General features: G+C 43.0%; 1 protein-coding gene across 3 annotated transcripts in view; it reads left to right on the top strand.

Moving 5' to 3' along the window:
- SENP1 (SUMO specific peptidase 1) overlaps nt 1–14,217 on the top strand; it is a 32,740-nt gene that overhangs the window by 9,645 nt on the left and 8,878 nt on the right. For 2 of the 3 annotated variants that reach the window (XM_084610479.1, XM_084610480.1), the window contains 7 exons: nt 1,390–1,444; nt 3,064–3,102; nt 4,821–4,905; nt 5,989–6,141; nt 6,835–6,966; nt 7,821–8,024; nt 9,157–9,236. In XM_084610479.1, coding sequence (XP_084466605.1) covers nt 1,390–1,444; nt 3,064–3,102; nt 4,821–4,905; nt 5,989–6,141; nt 6,835–6,966; nt 7,821–8,024; nt 9,157–9,236 — 748 coding nt within the window. Of the gene's footprint in view, nt 1–1,389; nt 1,445–3,063; nt 3,103–4,820; nt 4,906–5,988; nt 6,142–6,834; nt 6,967–7,820; nt 8,025–9,156; nt 9,237–12,822; nt 12,890–14,217 lie in introns of all 3 variants that reach the window. The other variant, XR_014709118.1, reaches the window with a different exon arrangement.

Below are 14,217 nucleotides of genomic sequence, written 5' to 3'. Positions count from 1 at the left end.
TTAGGCACCAACCTGCCATTTGTGTCTTTGAAAAATCTCTCCAGACCCCTTGCAATTTCAAATCCAAAAAAGCATCCATCTCCCTTTGGACTGAAATTTTTAAAGCTGTCTAAGGTTCAGGATAAAATTTTCAAAAGTGCCCAAGTCCCATTGAAAATCAGTGGGATTTAGGCTCCTAAGTCACTTGGGGGCTCTTGGAAGTGTTACATTCAGCCGTCTTGCATTTTCACCTCCCGCCCCTCGTGGAAGGGAGAGGAGGAGGAAATCACAGTAATTTTTTTTTATACATCGGGGGGAAATGTTCCTTATTCACCATCTCCCAGCTTAGAAATGGCTGCAGGCAATTTGCTTATCCCCCACACGTCACCTGGAAGCATAGACCAAGCAGGGAAAATTCCCAAAAGATGTATGTTTCAGACAGCTATAGCTATTCAAAAATGAGCATATAATGGAAAGTGTTTGACAGCCAGTTTTAGCTGGCACTGCCTACACGCCTAATCATATATTTGTCTTTCTGTGGCACTCCTAATCCATGGGACTTGAAACATGTTGCAAACAATAATGCACAATGCATATTTTCTCCTGAGAAATGGGCTATAAGTCGGGAAGTGCAGGGAAAGAGAGGTAAATTGAGGGATTCTGTCACCATCCTATTCCCTGACCTATTCGTTACATTTTAAAGCCTGAGAAATTAAGAATAGATAGGGGGTTACAAAACTGCATTGTCTTTGGCGTGTATCAAAACCACAGGTCCCAAATGTGGTTTCAATACAAATGTGTCTTCTAGAGAACCTGCTAAATAACAAAACCCTTCTAGGTTTGTTCCAAATACTCTGTGCATCCAGTCAGCTTAAATACACAGCAGCAGCTCTTGCATCAAATACGGCAATACAATACAGCAAACATACAGCTTACTCCTTTCTTTCCCTTCCCACTGCTTATCTTATTTCCCATTGTAGCTCTAGTCTCCTCTGTTCTATTTTCTCCCTTCTTTCAAGCCATTCATACTTCCTCTGCCTGTTACAATTATGTATTATTTTAGATTATTTTTATGGTTTGAGACAAAGTTAGTTTTCAACACTAATATCTTCTAGGACAACATCAATGATTTTATAATCTTTTGTTTCTGTAATCTAAAACCTAATGTACCTTTAAAGCTGAGCTTTCAGAGGAACCTAAGGGAATTAAGCACCCAAATCAGGCATCTACTTCCCTTAGTTTCCTTTGAACATCCCTGTCTGAAGTTTAAAATGAAGATTAGAATTTTGAATCCAAACTGAAAACCTGTTTTAAGAATGAGAATGGGGCATAAGGAACAGAAATTTGCATAGAGAGTATATTAAAAACTAGCAAGAGTTTGATTAATATTATTTCTTTTGCTTTGGGTAGGATCTGACTCAGTCATTGTGCTCAAGGTAAAAGATTCCAGAACTCCGACTCCAAGGTAAGTTTGTAAAATGGCATATATAAAAAAGGGTGTTAATTACTCTCAAAATATCTTCCTGCCTCTGGCTAATTGGCTGTTTCTTTGCTCTATCACTGCCAACTTGCGCAGATTCTGCACTTGGATTATTTTTTCCATAAGACTAGGTTAGTCATCTAGTCCGATCACCCGCATGTTGCAGGGTACCTCCCTCCACTGCTTCCACGGACATCTAGCACGTCCCTGAGTCTTCAGTGACGGTGCCTTGAGCAGCTCCCTTTGGAGTTTGCCCAGTTGCTCTGTTGAGTACTGCTTCCTAATATCTAGACTAAACGTTTCTCTGCTTAGCTCAGGCTGTTGCTCCTTATGTCATTATCTTCTGCGATTGTGAATAATTCCCTTCAGTGGAAACCTTTCCTGGAATTCATTTCTAGACTGTGGCATTGTCTCTGTGAGTCTGCAGCTGAATCTACATGAATTAAATCTCCCCCGTTCTCTCCTTAGTGTCTGATGCACTGATCCTTGTATCATCTTTGTCACCTGTTTTAATTTTCCTGAGTCTCTCTTTTCACTTCTTAAATTGATGTGTATGGGCCTGGGAGGACCATTCCAGGTGGCACAATTCTAGTGATGTGCAGAGCAATACTCTCACCTGCCTAGTTCTGCAAGCAATTTCACTACATATACATCTTTAAATAGCATTGTCTGTCTTCATAATGGCATCACACTGTGACCTTTTTAGTTTGCTTTCCCACTGTTTTTTTCCCCCCTTGTAGGCTTGATATTTTCCGTGTAACTGACTTCCCCCAGCTTGTATCATAGCTGATATCCTGGCAGAAAGTTAAATGTAGAAATGGTTTCTTTGCAATGTATAAAATCTTAAGCACAGAATCTGAAGGGTCAGATTTTCCAAAGTGCTTAGCAACCCCCATTGGAAAATCAAGGCCAGGGCTACTCTTAAAAGTTTTGCTGGCATAATTAAACTGGCAAAACCTTCCTAGTATAGTGACAGCTGTACTGGGGTGAAAGTGCTTTTGCTGATGTAGTTTGTCAGCTCCTTGAACTGGCAAAGGCACTCTGAGGTTGGTATAGGTTTATCTACACTAGGACGTACATAGCTATATTGGTAAAAATTCACGTTTCTAACTGACATAGCTATGCTGATCTGACTTTTAAGTGTATTGCTGTTATTTCTGTTACAGATTGCAATAAAAGGCCCACTAACCCAATAATTTTGGCTAATACTATATTAAACTTTCATTTGATGGTGAAGGGCTGAAGTTACTTTTAAAATAAACTAGGGGGAAAATATTTGTCCTCTGAGAAATAATTCAGGTTGCTGTAGGAACTTTTGTGTATTCCTGTTTCTGTTGATACTTCTGTGGCGCAGCAATCATGTTCTTATGTTGATTGATCATGTTCTTATGTTGAACTTTCCTTTCCTCTCATGACTGGGTTGGTATGCATGTAATTGACTTGAACCTTAACGCTAAAGATGGTCTTAAATTTTTCACATTTCATCCAAGGGTCATGGGCATACTCAGATTGCAATTATTTGTTATGTGAGCAATTAAAACAGTTGTCTACTGTCCATGTAGAGCAATATTCACATTTTGTCTTGTTTTTTCCCCCTCTTTTAGCCTCCCTTTCTTCCAAGCAGAACTGTGGATCAAAGAATTGTAAGTTCCTCACATTTCGATTCTTTCCGTTTGCTTTGGTTTGTTTTTATTCAGAAGGTCAACAAATGATCTAACATCTCTAAGATCTAGACCAGTTTTACATGGTGTGTAGGCACCTAAAGATGCAGATAGGTACCTAATGTGATTTACAAAAACACCTGTCTGCAGCTTTAGTTATCTAAATAACTTTGTATATCTGGCACCCATCTCTGTCCAGATGGCTAAATTCTCATCCAGGCCCTTATCTGATGTTTTGTCTTGTGCATTCACCTCCTTTCTGTCCTTGACTATTGCAATCTTGCCTCCCTTCAGTCCATTCAGAATCTTGCCCTCTTCCTAGCTTCAATCATATCTCCTCTGTCATGGAATCCATCCCCCGGCTCTATCTTTCACACGTTGCATACAAGCTTCTTGACCTTCACCTTAAGGTGCTTTGCAATTTAGCTCCTCCCAGCCTATCAGATCTATCACAGCATTGACAGCTACCTTTCTACCAGCTTCTTCTATCTGTTAGTCTGCTTTTCCCTCAAGTACCTCTGTGCTTTCTCCCATGTCATCCCCTTAAGCCTTGTACAAACTTTTCCCAGGAGTTACTTATCCTCCCTCAGTTCCCTTCATAAGGTTCACTTCCTCTGTGATGCCTACAGAATGTTTCCAACGTATAACAGTGAGGCAGGTGACAATACGGTGACCAAATAGCAAGCGTGAAAAATCGGGACGGGGTGGGGGGTAATAGGAGCCTAGGTAAGAAAAAAGCCCCAAATACTGGGACTGTCCCTACAAAATCGGGACATCTGGTCACCCTAGGTGACAAGCTACATTGTGCATGTGGACTGACTTCAATGGGAACACTCACATACTGTAAAGTCAAGCATGTGTTGAAGTACTTTGCTGGATCATGGCCAGAGGACTCGGCACTTTGCAGGAGTAAGCCATGTATTAAGTGCTATAGTGACGCTGATTCCCATTGCTTTGCTTGGTTCTGGGCTGTGCTATGGTTCTCTTCCTGCTAGAGACACCTGATTCATCCCATTTTTGCCTTGAAAAACAAAAGCAAACCACCACTGCTCCCTCTCTGGAAGTTCTTGGGCTGTAGTGAGACAGGTGGGGTGGGAGAGGACACAGCTGTCTTTCGGAGAGATAGAATCATAGAATATCAGAGTTGGAAGGGACCTCAGGAGGTCATCTAGTCCCACCTCCTGCTCAAAGCAGGACCAATCCCCAACTAAATCATCCCAGCCAGGGCTTTGTCAAGCCTGACCTTAAAAACCTTTAAGGAAGGAGATTCCACCACCTCCCTAGGTAACCCATTCCAGTGCTTCACCACCCTCCAAAAGTCTGATGCTCTACTGACTGAGCTAGCTAGGCTCACAGATGCTTATTGTTTGTCCACCTGCCTGAAATCTGCACTGTTTGTTCTGTGCTGGTGGAAAGTAAGTAACAGAAGGTGAAAAATTCTCAGTATTTCAGGTACTTGGTATCCATAACCCCTTTGCTGCTGCCAGAATATGAACTGTTTAAGCCACCCAAGTAAACATGAATTGCAGATAATACAAAATATGTTCCATAGTGCCCGAGCTGTGCACAGTTAATTTGTTAATGTAGGCAAGAAGCTAACCCAGTAGCTGTAGTAGTTTAATACGATCTGTTTTCCTTTTGTGGTCCTCTTTAACACTTGCAACAAACACGCTCTTTGTACCAACGTCTTTGTTTTCCAGAACCAGCGTCTATGATTCACGAGCTCGGGAGAGATGGCGTCAAATAGAAGAGCAGAAAGCTTTGGCGTTGCAGCTGCAGAGCCAGGTGAAACATCTGGGCATATCTAGCACGGAGCGTTAGGGTTTAAAGCTGCCTCCCAGGTTCTCCAGATAGTTGGTGGCTTAAAATATATAGATAGTTGGAATATATATATAGTTGGAAGTAGCGTGAGCCAGTGGTTATGCTGCCGGACTGGGGATCACAAATAAATGTGTGCTAAATAGAGGGGATTGCAAATGAAAATGGAAATCAGAAGGGGTCATGAGGAAACAAAACAAAAAATAAACTGTAGGGAGGTGGAAGGATTTTATCTCCCCTTTTCCCCTTTTGAGGCCATTGGTGTCTGGGGCAAACGCTCCCCATAAGCATCTCTCTCTAGCCTCTGCCTGCCTGGCCAGCTGGCATCATTGGACCTGTGTTGCTCCCTCACTAGCCAAGGTACAGAGCTTATTTGAATCTAGGTCTCCACAGGCAAAGGCTTAAGGGCGTGAACCAAAACGCTCCTCCTATTGACTGTCATGGGACAGGGTTTTGGGATTAGGGGCCTTCAGTGCATGGACTCACCCACTACATTGCTCCTTTTGACTTTCTACCATGGGGTCGGCAACCTATGGCACTCTGCTGCCTGGGTTCTGTCCGCCGACCCCGGGTCCTGGCCACCGGCCCTGCTCATCCCACTGCTGGCCTGGATGGACAGAACCCTGGGCCAGCAGTGGGCTAAGTGGGGCTGGCAGCCGGTACCCGGGCTGGCAGAGGCCGGTGGATAGAACCCCAGAGCGGCAGCGGACTGAGCTGCTCAGCTTGCTGCCGGTCTGGGGTTCCGTCCGCCGGCCCCCACTGCCGGTCTGGGGTTCCGTCCGCCGGCCCCCACTGCCGGTCTGGGGTTCCGTCTGTCAGACCCTGTAAATGTAAAATGTATTACTGGCATGCAAAATGTTAAATTAGAGTGAATAAATGAAGACTTGGCACACCACTTCTGAAAGGTTGCCGACCCCTGTTGTACCAGAATCTGTTGCTCTAAAATGAGTCCCTCTGTCCAAGACAGTGGTTGGGAATTGGACACCTAATGCCCAGAAGGTGCCACAAAAATCCTCGGCTGTTATTCTAACCTAAAGATCTCTCTTTCAGAGATTGCAGGAGCAGGAACACTTGATACAGGATCCAGTGGATTTGAATCTTCGAGTGCCTCTTGAGAAAGAGATCCCTGTCACAGTTCTCCCAGAAGAGAAAGAGAATGCTAAATCAGCTGATAATGAAGAGGAATTCCCTGAAATCACAGAGGTAGATCTGCATAGATTATTAACACTTGAGGCAATTAGCAAGTCTTGGAGAAGCACTCTGTGTGGCAGATGTTGATCTTGAAATTGATTCAAAATACCATGGGGAGGAAGGGAAAATAGTACACTAAAAGTTATTCATTAAGTAAAGCAAGGCAGGGTGTCTTTCTAAAAGATATGCTATAGCTCATACAGGAGTTACAGACTTGACGCAGGTCTTGATGGATGAGGTTCTCTGGCCTGTGTGATACAGGAGGTCAGACTCCTTTCTGGCCCTAAAATCCAGAATCCCAATGAAGCCAAAGAATAGAGGGGCTTCCACATGGACAGTCTCTGCCCAGTATTGTTCCTGCTGCCATTGCTTCAAGCCAGTTTTGTATTTTTCCAGTGGGATTAACTAACCAGACGCCCAAATCCTCATTGTGCTTCTGCAGTGTCATTGTCACATCATTCAGAGACGTCTGGTGGCGTGTTCTTAATTTAGGCCTTGTCTCCACATGGTTTTTTGTGCCGGATTCCTGAGCTCAGCATTCCAGGTTCTTTTTGCTTGTTGGAGCTGTCATAGGACCAAGCCTTTCCCTTTCCCCATTGGAAAGGGAAAGCTCTTTACTAGTTTAGGTAGCTAGAACGCTTGAGTTTGTGGGACTAGAATATCAGAATCTCCTTTTTGTTCCCATCACATATGTGTCCTCTGTAGGAAATGGAGAAGGAAATCAAGAGCGTATTCCGCAGTGGAAACCAGGATGAGATCCTGAGCGAAGCTTTTCGGTTAACGATAACCCGGAAAGATATTCAGACTTTGAACAACCTGAACTGGCTTAATGATGAGGTAACTCCTTCACCAACACAACTGCAGGTTCCTTACTTCTAAAAGTGAAAAGATTCTGGGGGAAGCAGTAGCTACTCCACACTAACTCTCCATGCGGACACTCTTACTGCACACTGAGTGCCCTTAGCTAAACTGTCCGAGGGCACTTTTAGTGCACGCTGAGTGTGTCCACATGGAGAGGTAGTGCAGAATAGCTGATACGCTTTAAAATCAGACCCTAGCTTACTGCATTCATACAGCCCTGGGTAGTAACGAGAGCTAAGCGCATAATTGACTTTTCAGTTTAACACCCCCCGCCCCCCCCAAAAAATGGTTTGGATCCAATGAAATGTCACATGTCAGTTCCAGTCAACATTTCTGATTTTTTTTTTTCCTTCAGTTTTGGCTGAAAAAAACAATCCACCAAATTTGACCCAGATTCAAAACTAGTTTCTGTGTTCCAAAAAGTTCATTTTTCAGCACTTTACTATTCAAATTTTTTTTTTGCTCTGCTCTAGTAAGTAGCCTTGTCACCTTTTCTTCCCCCCCACCCCCCTTCTTCTCTAAGGCTACTGAGGAAGGAGTGGGCTGATGGTGGATAATCTGAATGGGCAGTGTTTTGCTAAATTTTAACGTAAGGGCTAGTAGTCCACAGTGCAGAATGGGTACCTGTAGCTACGCTGTAGGAACTCTGAAGAAGTAACTACTACTTAGTAGAGCTTAGGGACAAAATTTCAAAATCCAAGTCATTAACATTAAGTTCTGAAATCCATTTTTAGAAAATATTCTTTTGCTCAGAAAACTTCACTTTTTCACGTGCATGCAAAGTAATTATTGCAAAGTTATCAACACACATGGATGATTTTCCCTCCCAGATAATTAATTTCTACATGAATTTGCTGATGGAACGAAGCAAAGAGAAGGGGTTGCCAACAGTTCATGCATTTAATACCTTCTTTTTTACCAAATTAAAAACTGCTGGGTACCAAGCAGTGAAACGGTGGACAAAAAAGGTGGATGTTTTCTCTGTGGATGTTCTCTTGGTGCCTATTCATCTTGGAGTCCATTGGTGCCTAGCTGTGAGTATTCATTTGTTTAATGTTGTATTAAAAAGAATGAATAGCTGGAACAGATGCAGCATGAATTCGTTTAACCTCCCCATCTGTTTTGTGGTTTGTGCACCGGGCAGATATACCCTGAGAAATTCACATTCATGGCTAAAGATCGGGAATTCTATGGTGGGCCACAAAATATCTGTAATTTTTAAAGCGTGATTCTAACCTAAAAAGTGGCTCTGTAAAAATGAGGTGACATCATTTTTGTCTTCCTGGGATTCACGTCAGATTTGCTCAGTTTTTGCATAAAGAGATTTCACCGTTGGTCCCACAAACTCATCCTACGCTCTGACAGCCAGTCAAGGTTTTTCACTCTGATTTATGATTACCAGTAATAAAGGGTTCTGTGGGCCAAATTAAGCCCTCTGCTGTACCTGCACACCTCCGTGGTCCCTCCGAGACTCCTGTCCAAACCTACCTGAGGTTGATAAGAGAAACATGGAAAAGCAGCGGTGGTGATAGTGAGCAGCAAAACCAGATGTGTCCTCTCTCTCTACTGCCCTTGGAATACTGCATGCAGTTCTTGGCACTTCAGCACCAGAAAAATGTAGCCCAATTGGAGGGAGTGCAAAATTAAGCAACCTCCTGCTACCTTACAATAACAATAGGCATGTGAAATCTAAGAGCAGGAGTAAGTAGAATAGTAATTGAGGAAAAGGGTGGTGCAGTAGTTAAAGTGCTAGCCCTGGACTTAGGAGACCTGGGTTCAATTTCCTGCTCTACCACAGATATCCTGTGTGACCTTGGCCAAGTCACTTAGTCTCTCTGTGCCTCATTTCCCCAGTTGTAAAAATGTGGATAATAGCCTTGCCCTTCCCCACAGAGGTATGTTGTGAGTATAAATATGTTAAAGATTGCACGGTGCACTGATACTGTGGTAATGGGGGCCATAAAAGGACCATTTGATAGAAAAGTCCTCTGAGAAATCCTTGAGATTTCAAGGGACATCCCTGTGGATGGTCTAAATTCCTGTCAGTTTTTTTTTCTTATCCTTGCTTTACAGAGAATACGGCTCTAGATTTGCAGAATATATGTCCTGGGAAAGAGGAAGTCACTTTGTTTACTGTATTATTAACAAGACTTTCTCTTTATGTAGGTTATAGACTTCAGGAAGAAAACCATCACCTATTACGATTCTATGGGTGGAATAAACAACGAAGCCTGCAGGATACTGTTGTGAGTAGCTGATCTGTATTTGAGTGTCACTGTTTTGTCTAAATGTTACAAATATTTCTGTCCCTTACTAAATGATGAAGTAACACATGAGACATTTAAGATTCCGAGAATAGATGGAAAGCCGTGCTCTTGGCCACAGTTAGTAGCTGAACATCCAGAAACAGCTAAGGATACAGCAGGACCCTGCTCCCACTGTGGTTTGGTCAAAGGCACACCCTCTTAGTTGAGGGAGCAGGTGTTGCCACCATGTCTTCCAGCTGTTTCCCCACAGTGTAACTTCTGTTTTATGTGGGGTTGGCCTAACCTTGCTAACTCTCATCCCAAAACCCAGCCTCTGCTTGACACTGGGGAATCTGAGCTTCTGCCATATCTGGGCCTAAGGAAATAAACACATGGAGCTGTGACATTGGTATACTGAAGACATTGTAGTCCACTGCCTCACTATCTTCTCTAAGAACCACCTGTGTTGAACAGAAAGGTGATGAAATAGAACCATGTGGGTGCACTACATAAGTGGTCCATCAGGGTATGCAAACTATTGCACAATGCTATTCTCTATGTCCAGGGAATGGAACCACAGGAGCACCTGGGCCTTTCCTTGTCGAGGCTCCTAGGTGTGTCGCTGACCGATCTAAAAGAATCAGCATGGACACTTGATCTTCATCCGTTGCCAGAAGATCGTCAGCCAGTGAGACCAGAGTAGTTTCCATAAAATACTCAGTCTTAACGCCCCCCTCCCCTCCCCCCACTGACCTATAAATTACAGACATCGGAGCACTCCAGCTATTTCCAGATTCTGTGCTGCTACTTTTTCTGTGATCTTTGTCACAGTGCAGGGCAGCTACACCTGGATACCCCCTCAGTAGTTCAGCAAGGGCACCTGCTCTCTGCTTTCAGCTCCCCCGGCTGTCGCCTTTCTGTGGTGGAGAGCTGCATCTCTCTTCTGACCAGGGTATTCCCAGACTACACCGTTCTCTTGCCTTTATTGTGTAATTCCCAGCACAGTCAGATTGTCCCAGGATGCCTTCTTGCTTTCTCTTCGGAGACGGGTAACAGTATAAGTACTACAGATAAAAGCGATCACACACCGTTTTCTAGGCAAACCTGCTTCAGTCTTAAGGTAAAAAGGATTACAGAGAAAACCCATTAAAACACAATAAAAGAACCTACACGCATACTAGTAGATTTATCAGAGATCATCCCAACCCTCACATAGGCCTGTCAGGTGCAGTCTTTTAATACCTTCCTTAGTGGCATCCTTGTGGTTACAAGTTCATCAGAGACTCAGCTTCAAACAAGCACACTCATAACATGTTCAGTTGCTTTTTGTACACTTCAGGGGTCTTTGAACAGGAGTTTCCAGGAGCAGGAAGTATGCAAAGGATCTCTTTTCCCTAGGGCATATCTTCAAAAGGTTGGCTTTGGAGTGGGAAAATTTGTATTCTCCTCACCTCAAGATATTTCCTGCAGAAGTCCACTTCTCATGTATTATTCCAAAAAGACCTTTAGTCTTCCTTCCAAAGATGAACACAGTCTTGTCTTTCTGCTACAGAAGTTCTGTAAAATCTCACAAGAGTACATAAACATTTGCATTTGTAATACAATGACTGCCAAAAACACTAATTCAGTAAGATTTAATTTAATTCACTAAACTTAATCTTAACTACATTAAATTTGCTCTGGATATTTCAGGAAATTGTCAATCCATCACAATCTCTCTGAAAGAAAGAAAGCAGGACTGATTTTCAGATTAAAGAGATGGATTCTGGTCAAGAATCCAACATCTGCCTCTGAGAGATGGCACCTGTTGACATCTCCGGGAATGAACCCAGTGTTTCCGCTCTGGATTTTGCAAGCCTAGTGCCCACGTACTTACCGTGGCCTGTTCGTGTCAAATAGCTTGGTAACCTAGCTCCTCCATTGCAGACTGACACATTCTTCCTGCTTTCCCCCCACCCTCCAAAAACCACGAAATATATCACTCTCCCAAGAGGATCATTAAGAACCAGGATGCCCTAGGTGGTGGGTGGCTTGTGTCTCGTGCTGAGCACCAGAGCTCCTGATGAAAGTCTGGGAATGTCATTTATGTCCCTAATGAATCTCAAGGCATGAATGTGCCTTAGTTTCTGTTACCAACCTGGACTGGGGCTAAGATATTTTTCTCTCTGACTCATGCTGAAAATCAGTTCCTGCTGTCGTGCCTGTGAGCATGACTCTTGGATATATGTGCAACCTTCAGTGCGAACAGGCTTGCCCAAAGAGTCTGGAGACTTGAAAGGAGCTTTCATTTGAAGTATTGCGAAATCCAGAAAAGAAAAGAAATAAAGAATCCAGTTTGAATCAGCCCCTGCACTTTCCCATACCAAGAAGCTGGGTCATTAGAGCAGGGTTACAAATGCAGCAGCGTACAAAAAGGCAAAAACTTGCAAAGGTTCTCAAGTCCTATTTTCAGAAGTCTTTGAAGTGCAGAGGTCCCCAGGTCTCATTTAAAATTAGTGGGACTTTTGAATATAGGACTCAGGCTGCTATGTCCCTTAATGTAGTTCTTATTCTAGGTTTAAATGGGTCTGGTAGCTAAATCTCTCAAGAGTCACAGCGCACTCAAGTGATGCGCTCTGGTATTGCAGGGGATGTGTTTTGTACTTTTTCTGAAATCCTTTCTGGTTTCTCTCTGCACCGAGTGAGTCATATTTAGAATTGGAACAATCTGCTATAATGTAAATGTTTATGTAAATGAAATATGGACATGAAGGAGACAAGTGCAATATAAATGCCTAGCTAGGAATCCCTTTCAATATAATATTGATTGTATTTAGCACTTTTCATCCCTTAAGATCTCCAAGTGCTTTCTGAGTTCCATATGCCAGAATAACTTCACTCACTACAAAAATAGCTACAAGGCTTCTCTTCCATTTCTGAGTAGCTAGGCTGAGAGTCATAGATTCCAAGGCCAGAAGAGACCATTGTGATCATTTAGCCTATCTTCCTGGATAGCACAGGCCAGAGAACTTCCCCAAAATAATTCCTAGAGCAGCTCTTGTAGCAAAACATCCAGTCTTCGTTTAAAAACTGTCATTGATGGAAAATCCACCATGACCCTGGTAAATTGCTCCAATAATTGATTAATCTCACTGTTAAAAATTTACACCTTATTTCCAGTCTGAATGAGACAAATCCGTGAGAAAGGAAGAATTATGAGAAAAACATAAAACCTCTGAAAATGGGCTTAAAATACAGTGGTCTCAGACTTAACTGCTGTTGCGATAGCAAGAAGTCACCAACATCTGGTAAATAAGGCTACAACTGAGATGTGATCAAGTAAGTCAGGAGGTTTTGCCTAGTAGTGCATTTAGGGTTTGGGATGAGGACCCAGCTCTTTAGATCGCTAGCTAACAAAACTGTTAAGCTACCACATAGTGGCCTTAGATTTTGGCCTATTGGCTAATGGGATAGGTGGGATTTGAGATAGAGACCCAAGATTTCAGCCTATTGGCTAACAGCACGGTTGGAATCGACAGTAGCAATGTGCAATTACAGCTCATTCTATGCCCGTGCCATAATTGCTTTTCCCTTTGTTTCCTTTTAGGAGGCTTTTTTGGTTGAATGCACTGGGAGGATCACACCGGGAAGAGGGGACGGAGGTCCTATTCATGGTTAGTGACCCTTTCATGCTTTCAATCTTTAGAGCTTCCTGAAGGTGGTGAGTTTTTAAATAATTTTTAGCCCCATTTTACTGATGGGAATGATTTTCAGGCATAGAGCGGTTCGGTGATTTGCTGAAGGTCAAATGGCCAGGAATGAATAATGGTTCCCCAGCTTTCTATAGCTGGGTGAATGTCATGGGAGTTGTGCTCTGTGTTGCTATTTGGGGGCCTGGGGTATGTGAATGTCATGGTAGCTGTGCATTAGACCTTGCAAGCGAAGTAGGGTTGGCCTGGTCAGTATTTGGATGGGAGATCTTTCAAGAAGGTGATGCTGGTTATTCAGCTTGTTTTTTTGATTATCTTCCTTCATAAATCCAGTGCCTGGTAGCAAAGTACCCTGGACTGTACTAGGAGGTTCTGCGTTTTGACTCGGGCTTGTACACGCTACCTCTTATGTTGGCATAACTGATGTCACTCAGGTGTGTGAATAAAGCCACACCCTGAGCGACGTAAGTTGCGCCGATATGGACAGTGTTATGTCGGCGGGAGAGCTTCTCCCACTGACATAGCTACCACCTCTCGCGGAAGCGGTTACGATGCCAGCAGGAGAGCTCTCTCCTCTTGGCATAGAGCGTCTTCACCAGACGTGCTACAGCAGCTGTGCTGCTGTAACACTTCGAGTGTAGACTAGCCCCCAGATGTAAAACTAAGGTCTTTACCTTTTATGGTCATTACAAATCTCAGTATCGTTTTCTCAAGAATAGGAGTGATAAAGGGACCACTTAAAAATCAACCTTACTAAATCTTTTTATCTATGGTTATAAGTCTCACCTAAGAATGCCTAGAACTTGAAAGATTAGAGGGGAACATTTTCTCTGGTTTTTCAGTTTTTTTAAACCGTGTGCTTGTAGCAACACATTGTGCATCGATTTCAATGTTTTACCTTCAGAGTCAGTCAATTTCTTCTTGTTTGTGAAGATCTTGGAGGGAAAAATATTTTAAAATTTACATTATAAATCCACAGAAATTTATGGGGGTGGGGGGATTTAGGAGCTGAAGACTCTTAGTTATACTATTTTAAAAATACCTGACTATATCAATTTGATTTATCCCTTTTAATCCAAATGTCATGACCAAATGCAACTTGGAAAAATTAAATTTCTGCCCCCATAAATTTCCTCATGCAGTTTCAACTGGAGAGATGCATTTTCTTTCCCTCCCTAAAAACTTGTTCTGGGTTGTTGCTTATGCACAGTTGTTGCCATGTGTATGTGGCTACATTCCTGCAGTGGCTTGAGTGGTCCTTATATGTGCAGACTGTAAATCACCAAGGGATA

This window comes from Lepidochelys olivacea (assembly GCF_965140295.1).
Source record: "Lepidochelys olivacea isolate rLepOli2 genome assembly, chromosome: 20".
Lineage (NCBI taxonomy): Eukaryota > Metazoa > Chordata > Testudines > Cheloniidae > Lepidochelys > Lepidochelys olivacea.
Note: the sequence above shows the minus strand (reverse complement) of the source record. Positions and strands in the feature narration are given on the sequence as shown.